Source organism: Glycine max, chromosome 4 (genome assembly GCF_000004515.6).
Source record: "Glycine max cultivar Williams 82 chromosome 4, Glycine_max_v4.0, whole genome shotgun sequence".
NCBI classification, from domain to species: Eukaryota; Viridiplantae; Streptophyta; class Magnoliopsida; order Fabales; family Fabaceae; genus Glycine; species Glycine max.
Window position 1 is genome coordinate 17629638 of NC_016091.4, and position 18003 is coordinate 17647640.

The 18003-nt window shown below is 35.0% G+C and overlaps 2 protein-coding genes across 3 annotated transcripts; one reads left to right on the forward strand and one right to left on the reverse strand.

Moving 5' to 3' along the window:
• Nucleotides 1–1569: 1569 nt before the first annotated feature.
• Nucleotides 1570–11837, forward strand: LOC100776709 (dynamin-related protein 3A). Its single transcript, XM_003522837.5, has 20 exons — nucleotides 1570–2118; nucleotides 2625–2907; nucleotides 2992–3020; nucleotides 3126–3227; nucleotides 3441–3509; nucleotides 3591–3650; nucleotides 4370–4483; nucleotides 4650–4698; nucleotides 4847–4956; nucleotides 5468–5560; nucleotides 5696–5788; nucleotides 5871–6008; nucleotides 7057–7170; nucleotides 7279–7374; nucleotides 7501–7543; nucleotides 7705–7853; nucleotides 7941–8087; nucleotides 9851–9903; nucleotides 9985–10084; nucleotides 11415–11837. Exons 1-20 carry the CDS (start codon nucleotides 1756–1758, stop codon nucleotides 11661–11663), a joined length of 2454 nt encoding a protein of 817 aa, XP_003522885.1. The 5' UTR covers nucleotides 1570–1755; the 3' UTR covers nucleotides 11664–11837.
• A 1919-nt stretch (nucleotides 11838–13756) lies between these two features.
• LOC100777248 (prohibitin-3, mitochondrial) lies at nucleotides 13757–16682 on the reverse strand. Of its 2 annotated transcripts, none has more exons than XM_014774660.3 (2): nucleotides 15715–16682; nucleotides 13757–14067 (listed from the first exon to the last, which is right to left on the reverse strand). In XM_014774660.3, exon 1 carries the CDS (start codon nucleotides 16598–16600, stop codon nucleotides 15761–15763), a length of 840 nt encoding a protein of 279 aa, XP_014630146.1. In that variant the 5' UTR covers nucleotides 16601–16682; the 3' UTR covers nucleotides 13757–14067; nucleotides 15715–15760. The 2 variants fall into 2 exon arrangements, with proteins under 2 accessions (XP_014630146.1, XP_003522886.1); XM_003522838.5 differs by having other exon boundaries at nucleotides 15744–16680.
• Between the last annotated feature and the right edge of the window lie 1321 nt (nucleotides 16683–18003).

Here is an 18003-nt window from a genome sequence, read left to right on the forward strand (position 1 = left end):
CTGTTTCTGAATAAATCAAAAGATGTAACTCTTCAAAAGGTTTTTGACTTTTTCAAATTGGTTTAAGTTTTTTCTAAAAGTTATAACTCTTCTAAATGGTCCTCTTGGCCAGACATGAAGAGTCTATAAAAGCAAGGCTTTGATTTGCTTTTCAATATACTTTTACACTTATTCAATCAATCTTTTACAAGCCTTGAATCTCTTTGAACTTCTTCTTCTTCTTTGTACCAAAAGCTTTCTGAAGTTTTCTGGTTTTCTAAACCTTGAAAACTTGTGTTATTCATCTTTTCATTCTCTTCTCCCTTTGCCAAAAAGAATTCGCCAAGGACTAACCGCCTGAATTCTTTTTGTGTCTCTCTTCTCCCTTTTCCAAAAGAACGAAGGACTAACCGCCAGAATTCTTTTGTGTCTCCCTTCTCCTTTGTCAAAGAATTCAAAACAACACAGTCTGAGAATTCTTTTGATTCTTCACATTCCCTAATACAAAAGTATTCAAAGGACTAACCGCCTGAGAATTCTTTTGTATCCCCATTCACAAAGTATCAAAGGTTTAACAACCTGAGACCTTTGTCTTAACACATTGGAGGGTACATTCTTTGTGATACAAGTAGAGGGTACATCTACTTGGGTTTGACTGAGAACAAGAGAGGGTACATCTCTTGTGGATCAGTTCTAGTGGAGGGTACATCAACTAGGTTCAAAGAGAACAAGGGAGGGTACATCCCTTGTGGATCTTTGCTTGTAAAAGGATTTTTACAAGGTTGAAAGAAATCTCAAGGACCGCAGGTCGCTTGGGGACTGGATGTAGGCACGGGTTGTTGCCGAACCAGTATAAAAACTCTTGTGTGTTTGTCTCCTTCTTCCCTACTCTTTTACTTTTCGCTGTGCATTTTAATTTCCGTTTTTACTTTCTGTTAAGTTTTTCTTCTACTCTTCATTCTCTTAACAATTTAGTAAAAGCCTTAGAAGAGTAATTTTTAATTAATAAAGGTTTAGGAATAATTAATTCAACCCCCTTCTTAATTATTCTGAGGCCACTTGATCCAACACATCTAAGAGAGAATGTTTTTCCTTGTTGGACCCAAAGATCAATCTAAATAACTCAAATAACTTGTTTAGTCGATTAAAGTTTATTAACCATTTTTGTCATCAAAATCATGAGGTTTTTACTTAGAAGTTGACATTTTCATGTTTTTGTTTTCAACAAAATTGTAATTTTGATTCCCTTTAATAATATTTATCTATGATTTTGATCCTCTTTCATATCTATGAGATTTTAGTCTTCTTTATTTTTTTTTTTCTCGCGATTTCACTCTGTAAATTTTTTTTAAAAAAAATTACAACATTAATCCAATTCTTAATTTTGTATGTGTTTTATTTATTTTTATTCAATTGAACTCTATAACATCCGGCATGTTTACGTAAGATACCATCAATAAATAATTTAATTAATCAATATTTTAAGAATGAAACGAAATTAACGTACTTAAAAATTAAAAATTGGATTAAAATTTTGGATTTTTTAAAGTTTGAAGATTAAAATCACGAAAAATAAAATTAGAAGACAAAAAATCGCAAATCAAATTAGAAATCGGTGGTCACGCGATTGGCCAGTTCTCCAAAGGGCAAGAATAGACGTTAGACGGTGAGGGAGGGAAGGAGGCAGCGCCACTGCACAGCAACGCGAACCCAAGTGCCCACTCCAATTCAAATTCAATCAATTCAGAACCCTAACTAGGGTTCCATCCATTGGTTATGGCGGAGGATATTCCTTCTTCTTCTCCTCCAATAGCAGCATCAGATACTGCTCCTTTGGGTTCGAGTGTGATCTCCTTAGTGAATCGTCTTCAGGACATATTCGCCCGCGTCGGCTCCCAATCCACCATCGACCTCCCCCAAGTCGCCGTCGTCGGAAGCCAGAGCAGCGGCAAGTCCAGCGTCCTTGAAGCACTCGTTGGCCGCGACTTTCTCCCCCGCGGCAACGAAATCTGTACGCGCCGCCCCCTCGTCCTCCAGCTCGTCCAGACCAAGGCCCCTGAAGACGACGAGTACGGCGAGTTCCTCCACTTCCCCGGCCGCAAATTCCACGATTTCTCCGAGATTCGCAGGGAAATTCAGGTTCTTCACTTCAACCTCTTTTTTCTATTAAGTAAGTTGATCCTTTGACATTAGTGAAATGGATTATAATTGAACGTAGATTAGTTAAATGAACTTTGAGGAATATTGTTTTCTCATTCGACACTATAGCTTTCAGTGTACCATCGACATTACTACCGTATGGACAAGTTATACTGTCTTCTTGGTTGAGGGTCCATTATCCATTGGAACTAGTTTTCATGCTGCAAGCTTGAAAAGTGATTGAATTTGAGATTTTCATTATTAGCGTCCTTACAGAATGTAATACTCATTACATATAAGGTACTCAGCGTACTAGTTAAGTGTGTTTTGGTTTAATGTTAGATTGAACGGGCACACTTTCCCATGCATGTTTTGTGAGAAGTAGGAATTCATAGCTTTTGATTAAACGGCTGTTTGGTGGCCTCCCAACAGTAAATCAAACCCGCATTTAAACCTTTTTTAATCTCTGCTGTTGGCTTGTATATGTATTCTCTCTCTTTCTGCAGATTGAAACTGATAGGGAAGCAGGAGGGAACAAAGGTGTCTCTGACAAGCAGATTCGACTCAAGATTTTTTCACCAAATGTTCTTGATATCACACTTGTTGATCTCCCAGGCATTACGAAGGTTCCCGTTGGTGACCAGCCTTCTGATATTGAAGCTCGAATCAGAACAATGATCATGTCGTATATCAAAACTCCCACCTGTCTCATTTTAGCTGTCACACCGGCAAATTCAGATTTGGCTAATTCTGATGCTCTTCAGATGGCAGGGATTGCTGATCCTGATGGTGGATTTTTGCTTCATGTGTCTCAAATTTTAATCTTTTCACATCTCTCTAGTTGGTTTCTAAAGGTTCTTGTATCTGTTGCAGGTAATAGAACAATCGGTGTTATCACAAAGGTTCGGTATATTCTACTAACATTTTAACTGACACGTATATTTGTGAAATTGGTTAAGCTGTTGCCATGTTCTGACAATGTTAGGCACTTGTAATTTGGAATGTAGTTGGATATCATGGACAGAGGTACTGATGCTCGGAATCTGTTACTAGGAAAAGTTATTCCCCTCCGACTTGGTTATGTAGGTGTTGTAAATCGTTGCCAGGAGGTAGTGATTTTATACTACGGTGATAAAGGCAGTATTAAACTACTTTAACCTTTACACATGTCCTATTAGATGTTATACCACAGGTCATTGTATACACACACCATGCATATTTGTACTATGCAAATGCAAATAAATATAAACTTGTTGATTAACATGGTGGTCAAGTCAATATTTATGCTGAAATATAATTTGTCTATTGTTTCACCAAATTAGGATATTCAAATGAACCGGAGTATAAAGGATGCTCTTGCTGCTGAAGAGAAATTTTTCTGCAGTCGTTCTGTAAGGAAGTTCCTATTCATAGTTATCATCTAGTGTTTCTGCTTATATATACTTATTTTTATCTATTTATTTTATGGATAGGTATACAACAGTCTAGCAGATAGTTGCGGTATTCCTCAGCTAGCAAAGAGGTTGAACCAGGTAGAATCTTCGTGACATTGAAAACACATTGTTTTTTGTTATATACTCTTAAAAGTGTTAGCCTTATTTAGGGCTGTCAGTCTCCCTTCTTCATGCAGAGTAATCTTCACATTTTTTCCTTCTTTACCCAACACTATAATATTTAGGTTCTTTTTTATAAGAACCTTTGGAGAACACCACCACAAAAGCTAGCTATTGTAGTTTGAGAGCCCAACGTATAAACCCCACGTTACTTCCAATGTGGGACTCCATGTATATCTTACAATTGGATCCTAGCATTTTTCCTTTTTATGAAGTTGGTCAAAATCATTGAATTATATCCTTTACCTATAAGACGGAGGTTTCAAAGAAATGCACTTAATTGTTTGACCTTCAATGCTGATTTTGTGATGGCTTTGGAATTTTGCTTTGAATAATTTTTATCATTCTCTAGAAAGGGAGAGGAGGAAGGAGAGCTGAAATAATGATTTGTTGTGGGTGATGGGTCTGTTAGGGATAAATTTGAAGAGTGTATGAATATAACCAAATTATAACTTTCTCAGAGTAAATGCATACCATGTCAACATTGGAGAGGGAAATTTTTTTGATAGTTCTTGCATGTAATTGAATTCTTCAAATTTTGTAAAAGATTAATCCTTTATGAATTCATACAAGACAGAGGTTTCTGGACTAATGCACACCAATATGGCATGCACATTTGCCTGTCCGACTTTTTGCAGATTCTAGCTCAACATATAATGGCTGTGCTACCTGGGCTGAGAGCACGTATAAGCACTTCACTAGTTGCTGTTGCGAAGGAGTATGCGAGCTATGGGGAAATCACTGAGTCCAAGGCATGTGTTAATACTGGGATATGTATCTTGGATATATCTCCAATCCCCATACTTGTTAAACACTTAATGCACTGTATAACTATTCTCCTTATTGTGATAAAAAAAAAACATTTTTCTCCTTGGCTGGAATTTTTCCGTGTTATTTATCATTGTTCGTCTCTGACAGGCTGGTCAGGCTGCACTTCTTCTGAATATTCTTTCAAAATATTGTGAAGGTACCTAACTATCCCAACTGTGTGGTTTCTTATCTTTTATTCACGAACTTGTATTTTCTTTTGCTTTTGTATTTGTTAACTGGTATTCTACATATTGTTACCTTTCCCGATTAAGCAAATGCTATCTCCATTTTCTTTTTGATAACAGCTTTCTCCTCCATGGTTGAGGGAAATAATGAGGAGATTTCTACATCTGAACTATTTGGTGGAGCACGAATCCATTACATTTTTCAATCTATCTTTGTCAGAAGTTTAGAGGTATATAATCCCTTATTTATGTATGGATGTTAAAAATATGCCTGCTCTCATGCTACATTTAAAGATGGGAAATAAGCAGGCTATAATTAACGCATTAGCCCCTCAATTTTATTTCATTTCATGGATACATGCGCAATTACCCAATCATTTATTATTATTATTATTATTATTATTATTATTATTATTATTATTATTATTATTATTATTATTATTATTTATTTGATTTGATATTAATCAAATATTGTTAAACAAATAATACTATTGAATATTCCTAATCATGTTTGATTTTTTTGAACTATGAAAATAAGTAATTTCCTTTTTGTTTCAAAACAATTTTATAAATGTTAAATGCTCCATTTTGAATTCACAGGGATTATAATTCAATGTTTTTCAAGGGAAAGGAAAATATAATTTTGTTATTGCTTGTATGGTTTTATGGTGTTGAGTTTTATGTGATAGGCAAAATGTGCTAATTCCTTGCCTTGTTGTGTAACTTAATGCTATCATGAAGGAGGTGGATCCGTGTGAAGACCTGACTGATGACGACATTCGTACTGCCATACAAAATGCTACTGGACCTAAATCAGCAGTGTTTGCTCCATCTGTAGGTCTTGTTACTTAAAAAACAATGGAGACAGAAATTATATTTTGAAATTTTCTCAGTTGATTGTAAATGTTTTGCCATACTTTGTGAATCCAAATCTAAAACAATGTTATCTATTTATTTCCATATAATCAGGTGCCATTTAAAGTCCTTGTGCGAAGGCAAATATCCTGTCTATTGGATCCAAGTCTTCAGTGTGCCAGGTTTATATATGATGAATTAATAAAGGTAGGAACAGGGCTTTAAAGATTTTCATCTCTGTTGTCTTGCTTTATCAAGTATGTGCCTAAACAATATCCCTTCTCTGCAGATCAGCCATCGCTGTATGGTGATTGATCTGCAGCGATTCCCTTTCTTGTGGAAGCGCATGGATGAAGCTCTAGGGAACTTTTTACGAGAAGGCCTAGAAGCCTTGGAGAACATGATTGCACACTTAATAGCAATGGAGGTATGCTGAAATTTAACTTGTCTGAAGTATAAATGTATATTTCCTCCATCCTCTACCTATCTTCTATTGCATCAAAAGAGCTCATCAAAATTTGGTTGCTGGGCCAAAACTTGGTTTCAAATTCAATTAAGTTATTGCCAAATTGTGTTTTATGTCATTTGAATTTCTAGTCAGAAACTGATAAAAGTTTCATTCTTGATATTCCTTTCAATTTTCAACTGTAATCTTGTAGTTAACTCCTTGATTTCCTTAATATTGTTCCACATAAACAGAATGAGACAATTCCAATGGAGTTGTTATGAAGTTATGCTGTTAGTGGGTATGTGGAGGCTTCATTTCTTAGAATGTATCTCTCTTTTAAGTTTTAACTGATGGGGTTGGGATTTCTGAAAATTCGATCATCTTTGGGAAAGATTATGATCCCAAATTTCAGCTGTTTTTATGGAAAAAAAAGTTGTTCATAAAATAAGCTGGATGTTTGGGACATCGGCTGAAATTTGTAGAAAGCTTTTTTTTTAATCCTAAAAGTAAGCTGTTTTTATGAATCTGGAAGTTTGTAGCTTATGATTATTTCCCAAAAACTTATCTTTTCTTTCAGCTGTTATGTCAAAGCTGATTTTTTGGTTGCATCCGAATGAAATTAATCATCTTCAAAGCACTTTCCAGCGAACTTACCCAAATAAAAATTGATTCTAATTATAATCGATCATAAAAATAATTGATTATTGAAATAATCTAATTTTTCCAGCTGTGACAAATTGAAATAAGTTTACTTAATGCTTGTTTAGTTTTCTGAGCATGGCTTGGGAAGTTGGAATGCTGTCTTAGAGCATTGGTGAATGGTGTTCTCTCTCTTCAAATAAAATAGAAAAATCATCTCAATTAAAGATATTCATAAAATTTTGTTGTCTAGTAGAAACCATTGGCATGCCATAAGGCAGTCAGTCAGCTTATTTGTGTCAATTGCAATGATCAATCTATTTAAGTGAATCATCAATTTCTTGTCCATGGTTTCTTATTTAGTTATTTATGCTGCTCAATTATACAGTTGAACTACATAAACACTTCCCACCATAATTTTATTGGTGGAAGCAAAGCATTAGAAATTGCCTCGCAACAGACCAAGTCTTCTATGGTTTCTATACCTGTTTCTCGGCAGAAGGTATACTTATTGAGATCTAATTCCAAATATGCTTCATGTTTTTCATTTGAAATATGTATTATGCTAGCCTTTCTTTTCTTTTAAAATTTTCTTATTAATCTTCTACAGGAGGTTCTGGAATCTGACAAGGGATCAGTCTCTGAAAGAAGTGTGAAGTCTCGGGCCATTCTTGCGAGACAAGCTAATGGAGTAGTTACTGAACCGGTTTGTAATTGTGTACTGATTAATTGACAAGAATTTTTCCTTAATATCTTAGTGATAAAAGTAAGGGCTATGAAATTTAGCATCTCACTGTTATTACTCAATTATTTTGATATAAATGTGAAACAGGGTGTCCATGCTGCATCAGATGCTGAAAAAGTTGTATCCTCTGGTAATTTGTATATTCTATTTAATGTTTTGGTTTGTTGCATTTATTTATTATTTATTTTTTGAGCTTTTCTTTTGGTTGTCCAATCTTAGTCAAGTGATTTTTAGGTATCAATGTATTATTTTGAGATATTTGCTTCTATTAGTCCTTGGGTATTTTTTCAGGAAACACTGGTGGATCAAGTTGGGGTATCTCATCCATTTTTGGTGGAGGTGATAGCCATACGATTGTGAAGGAGAATGTAGCTAGTAAACCACATACTGAACCAGTTCACAGTGTGGAGCAATCATTCTCTATGATCCATTTGAGAGAGGTATATATGTGTGACCTGTTTTTTATCATCAGCTTTATCAATATGTTCCTTAGGTGTAAATTTCATATTGTGCTTTGGTTTTTGTAGCCACCTCCTGTCTTGAGGTCATCAGAGAGCTATTCAGAGACAGAAGCTATTGACATAACAGTAACAAAGTTGCTTTTGAGATCATACTATGACATTGTCAGAAAAAATGTTGAGGATTTGGTCCCTAAAGCAATTATGTATTTCTTGGTACTTTACCTCATCTTCCTTGTAGGATTTGTGAAGTATTGCAATTATAAATTTCAAAGTAGCAATCTCTTGTCTTTTGTGCTGCATACAGAAATTAGAGTGTGTGTGTTTGATTGTGTTTTTGTTTCTTAGTTTTCAAGAACTGTTTTATAAAACAAATTTCAGAAACTATTTTTTATAGAGTAGATTGTAGAAGTGGGGAAAGATGTGACTGTAAGGAAGAGCATGAGTGGTAGAAAACGAAAATTACTTAAAGATGTTCTGATTTTTTTTTTTAAATTATAATAGATTGTTATTGAAAAAAGTTTCCAAAAATTAGAGTTACCAAACAAGTTTTCTTGTTTTTTGTTTTTAAAAACAAAAACAGTTTTAAACAGCAGAAATCAACATGCCCTTATATTTTGCTTTTCTTTATTTGTTTTGTAATGAAAAGATTTTGTAGACAGGTGTCTATACAAGTTGTGTGGACTAAACCTTAAACAACTAACACAAATAACTTTAAATGTAAAGCAATTATGGTACAAAAATTCATGTAAGTATTAATATAAAATGTAGGTTTAAATACATTTTTCATCCTTGCAATTTAGCGTTTTTTTCATTTTCGTCCCTACAAAATATTTTTTTCGTTTTAGTCCTTGCAAAATGTATTTCTTTTTTTTTCATCCTTAAAGCATTTTTCTCATTGTTCAAAGTGCAAGGGCGAAAAACAAAACAAACACATTTTGCTAGGACTAAAATGAAAAAAAAAAAATTGCAGGGACAAAAATGAAAAAAGCACTAAATTGCAGGGACGGAAAATGTATTTAAGCCTAAAATGTATTATAGGAATTTGTGAAAGAGAGAAGAATATATATATATATATATGTGTGTGTGTGTGTGTGTGTGTGTGTGTGTGTGTGTGTGTGTGTGTGTGTGTGTGTGTGTGTGTGTGTGTGTGTAGGGACTAATAGGGTTTTTAAGTAGAGACTAAAAAGGAAAGTTATTGTAATTATTGAGACCAATGAGTAATTAGATTAATTCATATATATACATGCAGAGAACTCAGATGATTTGACAGGTGAAATTGATATAACTAATCTAACTGGCAACTGTCTTACTGTGACAGCTGTCACCCATCCTAAATAATTGAGAAAGATACAGTAGGCGAAAATCCAAAGAGAAATAATATATTTTCAAAAACTGATTTTGATATGTAAATATAATAAGTAAAAGGGATGTTAGATAGTTATTAGTCAGGAAGTCATCTACTGTTAGTTAGATTTTATGGCTGTTGGTTAGCTGTCTATAAATAAGGTAGGTCTGTTGTAATTTAGACAGACTGAATGTAGACTGAGACTTTACATAGAAGTGCAGTGCACAATCCTTTGACCTCTGTTTTCCTCCTCTTTCCTCTATCCTCTATCCTCTTTATTCTGTTTTCTTCTCTCTTTCCCTCTTTCTTTCTGTCTTTCTGTTTCTTTCTCTTTTCCACCTAAATTCTTCACAAGAATTTCTACGTCTTAACCTAAGTGACATTGTCTACTAGATATGCATATTGTCTCCTATGGAAAATGGTGAGTCTGCTCAATAAGTTCAAATCTATTAGGTTTTCTTTGGTAGGAAGCTATTCTTTAGAGGGAGATTGGGGTTGGTGGTGTTCTTTTGCTAACATTCATAATATTTCATTATATACTCTCTGCTATTGATTTTGTAGTCGTTGAGAATACTTGAATTTTCATGCATTCAACATATACTAGTGAGTGACTTTTACTAAATCTTATCAGGTAGACAAGGCCAAGGGAGAGCTGCACAATGTCTTTATTAAAAAGCTATACAGGTAACATAGTGGTTGTGACAGTGACGTGGTAATTGATTCTGATGTTGATTGCTTATTGTACTTTGTTAAAATTCAAACCAGAGACAACCTGTTTGAAGAGATGTTGCGAGAACCAGATGAGATAGCCCTAAAAAGAAAGCGCTGTCGAGAACTTCTCCGAGCTTATCAGCAGGCTTTTAAGGTTGACAGTCCTAATACCTTTTAATGGCTAAGACTTACCGAGTTTCTGTGTTACTTTACATGGCATGTTTAGTTATACTTCATTTAAATTGGTTGCTTTATCATGGTAGAGATGTTTGCAATCTATGTTGCTTGGTTAGTTAGAGCAGTAGGTTATTATTGTAAGAGGTGAGAAAAACATAGCCTAACCCTTAAACCATAAACGAATGGTCAAAATTAAAAGTTACTTGACATTATGTGTTTAATCTTAACAATCCATGTAACATCTAATAGTCAGGATTTGTTCTCCACTTTCCCAATAAACCACTGCTCTAAAGATTTTTTTTTAATGGCCCAAACACCGGAGCAGCCTACTTTTGGCTAAACATCCCCTGGTCCAAAAAACCTAAAAGACACTAATCTGTTTCTCCCATCCCATCAACCATCACCTTCCTCTCTTTCAGAAAAATAGAAAGCTGCCACCTGTTTTTTAATGGTCCAAACACAGGAGTGGCCTACTTTTGGCTGTGATTTCCACAATCAGTCGTGATTGGCAGCTACAGTGAGCCACTCCGCAATGAAGTCCTCATGAGCGGGGGTGGCCGTTCAGCTCTGCAACCGGCAATCATTGTGTGATAGCACTTGATTGACAACTATGGTAAGAGGTGAGAAAAACAAATGCTAACCCTTAAACGACACACAAATGGTCAAAATTAAAAGTTGTCCCTATGAAAAAGTTATCTGATATTGTGTTTTAATCTTAATAATTCGTGTAAAATCTAATAGTCAAGATTTGTTCCCCACTTTCCCAATAAACCACTGCTCTAAAGAAAAATTTGTTTATTGATTCTAATCAGCTATTTTTGACTATATTTGGTTCTCACGTAGTGTACTCAACCATAATTAGTTTTTTGTGAATTGTATGTCAATTGCAAGGGACAAGGTTGCAACTTGATGCAACACTTCTTTTCTTAATGCACGTGTATGGTTTCAAGATGACGTGATGCTTTTTGACTTGTCGTCAATGTTGAGTTGATCCTTTCATTACTTCTCTAGATGTATGTGGTCCAAGTTTTTTTTTTTTTTCGTAAATTGTTAGTCAATTTCAAAGGACAAGGTTGCAACATGTTACAACACTTTTTCTTAATGCATGTTTATGGTTTCAATATGACATGATGCTTCTTTTCTACATGCATGCTTTTGTCTTGTCACAATTGCCTAGTTGATTCTCTTCTCATTACTTCCAGATGTATATGGTCCAAGATTTATTTATTTTATCTAGCCTCTCTACCTAATAACTCGTGCAACAAAATATATAGCCACTGTCTGGTAATTGTATTTCATCTTGGTAGGACTTGGAGGAGCTGCCTCTGGAAGCTGACACAGTTGAAAGAGGATATGGTTTGCCTGAAAAAACTGGTTTACCTAAAATTAATGGATTACCAACGTCATCCATGTACTCTGCAAGCAGTTCAGGAGACTATTATGCAGCTTTTTCGAAGTACCCTAAGTCGAAAAAGTCCTCCCATTCTGGGGAGCTTCAATCACCATTGCATGCTGATGCAGATTCCAATGGAAGTGGAAGGCCATTGTATATATAAAATTGAGTCTGTACCTTGGGTAGTAAGGCTTTTATTTGGGAAGCTAGGAATAACAAATTTAATAACATGTTTAGAAATTAGTGAAGAGCCTAATTTATGATGATTTTGAGGAGTTAATGAAGTTGTGCAAACAAAAGTCCCAGTATTTTCTTTGGGATCTTTTGTTTCTTGAAAGATGTCCTCAATCCTTCATTCACATCCATCACCAATTTTTGTCCACCTTTGAACATATACGTGAATTTTATACTAAAATTTTGTATTCTTTATTAACATACCACAATTCAAAATTTAAGTTAGAAAAGGAAGTATATCAAATAATAAATACATGTGTTATTTATACTTATACATTGATTTGGATGTAAAATGTTAAACAATAATATTAAGTTTATAAAATATTATTTAGAAGTCATTCTTTTTATTTGAAATTATTTTTCTTAAAAAAAACAACTGCGTAGTGTTTATTCAATTTGTGTAATAGTTTTCTATATTTTATATTATTTCATATCATATATGCGGAAAAATTAGTTCCACTGAGTAACCAACACATTTTTTTATGATAATTGGGTCTAGAAGTGTAAGGTAAGCATGAATGTTCGATGGGATAAATTTATCATATTTTTTCACATTAGATGATTAAATTTTAATTTTTCACCTGTTAGATATCAATATATCAATATCACATACTTTCATGGATTAAAATATGTTTAATTCAAAATAATTTTATCATTCTATTATTTGAATAATTATAAATTGAAATAAGAAAAAATTGGTCCCATTCCACTCTCTAAATGGGAAGAAAATATAACATATATTCATTTTTTACGACAGTGATAGTTTTTTTTTTCTTGTGCAGCAATCAAGTTTGAATTTAAAACTATTTACAACCTAGTTAAATTCTCATCACTAGATCAAAACTGATATTATATAAAAAGAGAGACATTTTATTATATTAATTTCATTTTATAGCTTTGGAAAAAAAGAAACTTAAAATAGTGAAAGTCGTAGTTAGAAAGCAAAAAAATAAAGTTAACTGTGGAATGTCATCTTTTATAATATTATTCAAATAATGAATTATTATAGAAATGTCATATAAAGATGTCACTAGATAATGAATTTAATCAATTTATCAAATGTTACCTATGAAATGTCATATTTAATGAATGTCTTTTTTTTTGGTAAAATGAAAAAAAAAACATTTAAAAATTAGTTTGGTTGAACTCGTGTGGCACAAGTTATTATTGATACATTATGATTTTAAAATAATATAAAATATAAAAAACCATTGCACAAATTGAATAAACACTACGTAGTTGGTTACTTTTTCAAGAAAAGCGGTTTCAAATAAAAAAGAATGGCTTCTTTTATATAATGTTTTATAAACTTAATATTATTGTTTAACATTTTACATCCAAATCAATGTAAGTATAAATAACACATGTATTTTATTATTTGATATACTTCATTTTCTAATGCAATTTCTAATTTAAAATTCACGTACTTAATATATGTTCATAGGCGGAAAAAATTGATGATGGATGTGAATGAAGGATTAAAGACATCTTTAAAAAAAAAAAAACCAAAGATCCCAAAAAAAATAATGGGACTTTTGTTTGCTCAACTTCATTTAATCCACAAAATCATCATAAATTCGGCTCTTCACTAATTTCTAAATATGTTATATTTTTTTATTCCTAGCATCCCAAATAAAAGCCTTGCTTCCAAAGATACAGACACATCAATTAATGACACATTAACTATCTTAGTGCATTATTGTTTTTCCGTTCAGTTGAACTGAATGTGACTCCAACTCTCCTCTTCTCAGTTTGCGCATTGGAAAGTGGGAAATCTCAGTTCAACCGAGTCTTAACAGGTTTCTAAACACACCTTATTCAATGACTTGTAATTAAAAGATTATCTGTAATTAAAAAGGTAAATCAATAGCTTAGGGTGGCAGGGAAGAATGTTTTTCAATTTTTTGGGGGGCTCAAGGACATATACAGTTACATTGCCTGATTCACAACCAAAACAAGTTTATCTGATTTCCAAGCAAAAATAGCCAAATTGACAAATAAAATTGAACCGAAGGCACCGACTGTATTGAAATACTTCGGTAAATTGATGATAAGGTCAAAGAACCAACATTAACCACACAATCAAGTATTCAAGTTCCTCTCTCACCTTATATACTTTGGAGATAGTTATTACTCTGCAACTAAACAGACCCTTTCACCATGAAAAAACGAAGGTCCAAATTCATTTCTAACTTATTACCTTCCTAAAATCATTATGAACTATGCTCAAATGAGAGAGTCTACAAGTGAAAACACAAGAAAAATATTTCCAACAACGGAAAAACTAAAGACAATGATGATCCAAGCATGTCATCACACAGCATCTTTGAGCCCTGAAATGGAGAAGGAAATGTGTTAGGGGGCTTGGCAATGGTGAAAGACTTGAATCAACTACAGTTGGACATCAAAAATGTCTTCTTTTTTTTAATCTGGAGAGGCAGAAGGGGCAAATTAATCTCAAAAAGTAACAGCTAAATAATCCCAATAATTTAAAATGGAAGCAGCAGGAAGTTTATCTCTTAACATATAACCAAAATAACTTAGCAGAGTTGAGTGAACAGTGTCAGCCAATGCATCCCAGATAAATTTCATAACATCCAGGCATTATATCAGAAGAAAAAGGGTTGGACATTAACTTCACAGAACAAAGTCTGCAAACACTTAACTAAACTTGCAGAGATATTGTTAATTAGAAAAGCAAAAACAGGCACAGAATTGAGTTCAAATGTTAATGGGTGACTGGGTGTGGTAGTGTATGCAAAAGTGCGACAATGTCTGCAGACAATTTAGCTGTAGATTTGTTTTGAAAGGTTTCAAGCTACTTTTAAAAAATTATTTGGACTATGATATTTAACAGAGTGAACACTAATGATTTGTTGTAGGTGCACCAACCAAATAAGGCCCTTCTTGCACAGTGTAGTAGCTAGGGTACTGTGTTGTTTGGGCATTTGGACATGTCCAATGACCATCTTCTTCAAGTTTTTATGGAGCAAAAACAGGCGACAATATGATCTATTGAAATGTGCTCTTGTAATTGGATCACAGTTCATGAATTTCTGATTACCCATCCTTGTATTTCTTTTCCCTCTTAATGAATTATCTTTTGCCACGCCCACTAAAAAGTTAATGTTGTGGAACACTAAGCCAGCCCTTACGACTAATTTAAATACATCAAAGGAAGCCACTACCTCCAATGAATAAGACAAGGCAGTGCAACAGTAAGAAAAAAAATCCACTCCATTAGTATTAAGATAAACCTATCCAACTTGCAACCTATCTATATCAATAAGAGATTCTCTACTAGCTGCAATCTCATGTTGACGCTACAAAATAATCTAAGTCTACTCTTTATTAATAAGATCAGCATTAAATTCCACCCAATAATAAAGACAATATCAAGAAGTGCACTGATAAAATTCCTCATCAAGCAATTGTTAGCATGCATTAGACAACATTTCCAATAATCCCTCCAAGTTGAAATTCTTGCTATTGCAAAAAATTATAGACCACAAAAACCTTGATGTTGTGGCCACAATGATTTATAAACCCTTACACTCAATACTAAAGAGTTTAAATTCTATGTACTTTCAACGAGGTTTTAAAAAACTAATCAGTGACACAATGATTTTGTCCACAACATCAAGGTTTTGTATGTGTCTGCGATCGCAATTGAAGCTGCATCAGCCGCATTTGTCGGCAATTTTCTACAATACCAAGGAGCACAACAAAATTGCAGTCATCACTCAACTAAAAATGTGTCGAAAAGTGCAATGTCATTGTCATCCATGTGCATTGGATTTGCATAACACACTAATCACAACGATTCCTCGAAGTTAGGACTCGCACTTAATTAACTCAAATGCAAAAAAATTAAAACCCAAAAATCCAACAATGCAATTACCATATTTTATACTTGAGTTTTACTACTAACTTGCATTTAGATAAAAAAAAAAAAAAACATTCAAACATAAATCACATAACTTCAAAATCAATTCAACAAACAGATTACCATCACCGCCACAATGATCACCGCGAAGGACCGAGAGCCATGAGCAAGTTCTGTCCACCGGGCAAATACGAGACGTTGGGCGACTTCGCCAGCGTGGCCGCCACCTCCCTGGACGCCTCAATCCTCCTTAGCTCGATCAGCCCCATCCCGGCCGAGGCAGTGGCGTCCGAGATCAGCTTGGCCGCATCGCTCTCACCCTCAGCCCTAATAATGGCGGCCCTCCGCTCCTGCTCAGCCTTCATCACCACAAACTTCGATCTCTCCGCCTCCTGCTGCGCCACCTGCTTCTGCTCCACTGCGCGGGAGAATTCCCCGCCGTAGGAGAGGTGAGTAATCGCGACGTCATCGAGAACGATGTTGAAGTCTTTGGCGCGACGAATGAGGCTGTCACGGACGAGGGCGGAGACCTGTGACCGCTCCGTGAGCAGCTGATCGGCGTTGAACTGCGCGACGACGGCCTTGAGGACCTCGTTGCCGATGGAAGGGAGGACCTTTTCATCGTATTCGAGGCCGAGGTTCTGGACGATGGTGGGGAGCTTCTCGGTGTCGGGGCGGGAGAGGACGCGGAGGGTTAGGTTAACCATCTGGAGGTCCTTGGTGCCGGAGACGGAGGAGAAGGTGTGGGGACGAGTGCGGATGTCGAAGATGTAGGGTTTCTGGACCCAGGGGATGAGGAAGTGGGTCCCTTCGCCGACGGTGGAGTCCAGGATGCCGCGGAAGCGGTCGAAGAGGACGGCGCGCTGGCCGCCGTCGACGGTGTAGAGGGAAGAGGAGACGGCGGTGGCCGCCGCGCCCAGGCCGAAGGCAGTGCGGGCGACGTTGGTGAGGAAGGAAATGGCGGCTTCGTTTCTACCCATTGAGGAGAGGTTAGGGTTTAGGGGATTGGAAATGAGAGAGGGTTTTAGGTTTTGTTGGGGTTTAGTTTTGGGGTTCTCATTGTTAATTGAGTAAATAGTTTTTTTTTCTTTAATACTCTTAGGCTTATTAACGGTAATTAATGGAAAGTTTAACTTTTAACTAATAGATGAATTTATAGTATTTTTTTTTACTAAAATTTGAATTTTAATCGTGATTAATTTATAAGCATTTTATGAGATGAAAATCACTATTTATCTTCTTAATTATAAAAGGTTTTGAGATTCAAGGTTGGCTTGCTGAGGGAGTAATGCTTATTTATTAACACTGTTTGTGAATGTATGTATACATTATTTTGATGATGTCAAAGAAGAATCTAACAAGGCTGCTTCAAATGATAAGCATTTGAAGCAAGAATAATTTAAAATTGTTTCAACAAACAAACCCTTGTTTCAAGATTCACTAAAGACCAAGCTTTGCCTTAAAATAAAGTGCTTTCAAGACATGCAAGGCTCTGGTAATCGATTACCAGAAGACAGAGTTGAGAATCGATTACCATATGTTTGTAATCGATTACCAGCAACAGAACTTTGGAAATTCAAATTCAAAAGTCATAACCCTTCAAATTATAATTGTGTAATCGATTACACAAACATTGTAATCGATTACCAGTTGAAAGTTTTCAGAAAATCTGCCAACAGTCACATCTTTTCATTAGATTTGTGAATGGTCATCAAAGGCCTATAAATAGGTGACTTGGGCACGAATTATATAGAGAGTTTTGCTGGTCCAAAATGTCTTATCCTCTCAAAAGAAAATGAGAGAGATTCCAAGAGAACTTCATTGTCAAATTCTCTCTCAAGAACTCTTGGGCAAACACTTGCAAATCCATTAAGAGTTCATCCATGGATCTTCATTGTAATATTCTTCTCTTGAAAATAGAATTCTTCTTTCATTCTTCTTATTCAATGAGATTGGTTAAGAGACTGTGAGTCTCTTGTTGTAAAGGATTCCTGAACACAAGGGATGGGTTGTCCCTGTGTGGTTCAGACTTTGTAATGGATTTTACAAAGATAGTGGAAAACTCAAGTGGGTTGCTTGAGTACTGGATGTAGGCACGGGAAGTGGCCGAACCAATATAAAATTGTATTTGCATTCTCTCTTCCCTTATCTCATTTATGTTATTGCAATCAATTTTGCCTTGCATGTTTATAGAACATTATTAAATTGATTGTTGTTGTTTCTTCTGCATTCTAAGTCTATCCCTCTTAAGATTATTGAGGCCACAAGGTCCAACAAGTGGTATCAGAGCGGGATTCTTGTATAAAGTTTAAAAACTTCAAGAATAGATATGGCCTCATCCAAATTTCCATTTTCTGAGGAAAATTCTATCAATAGGCTCTTA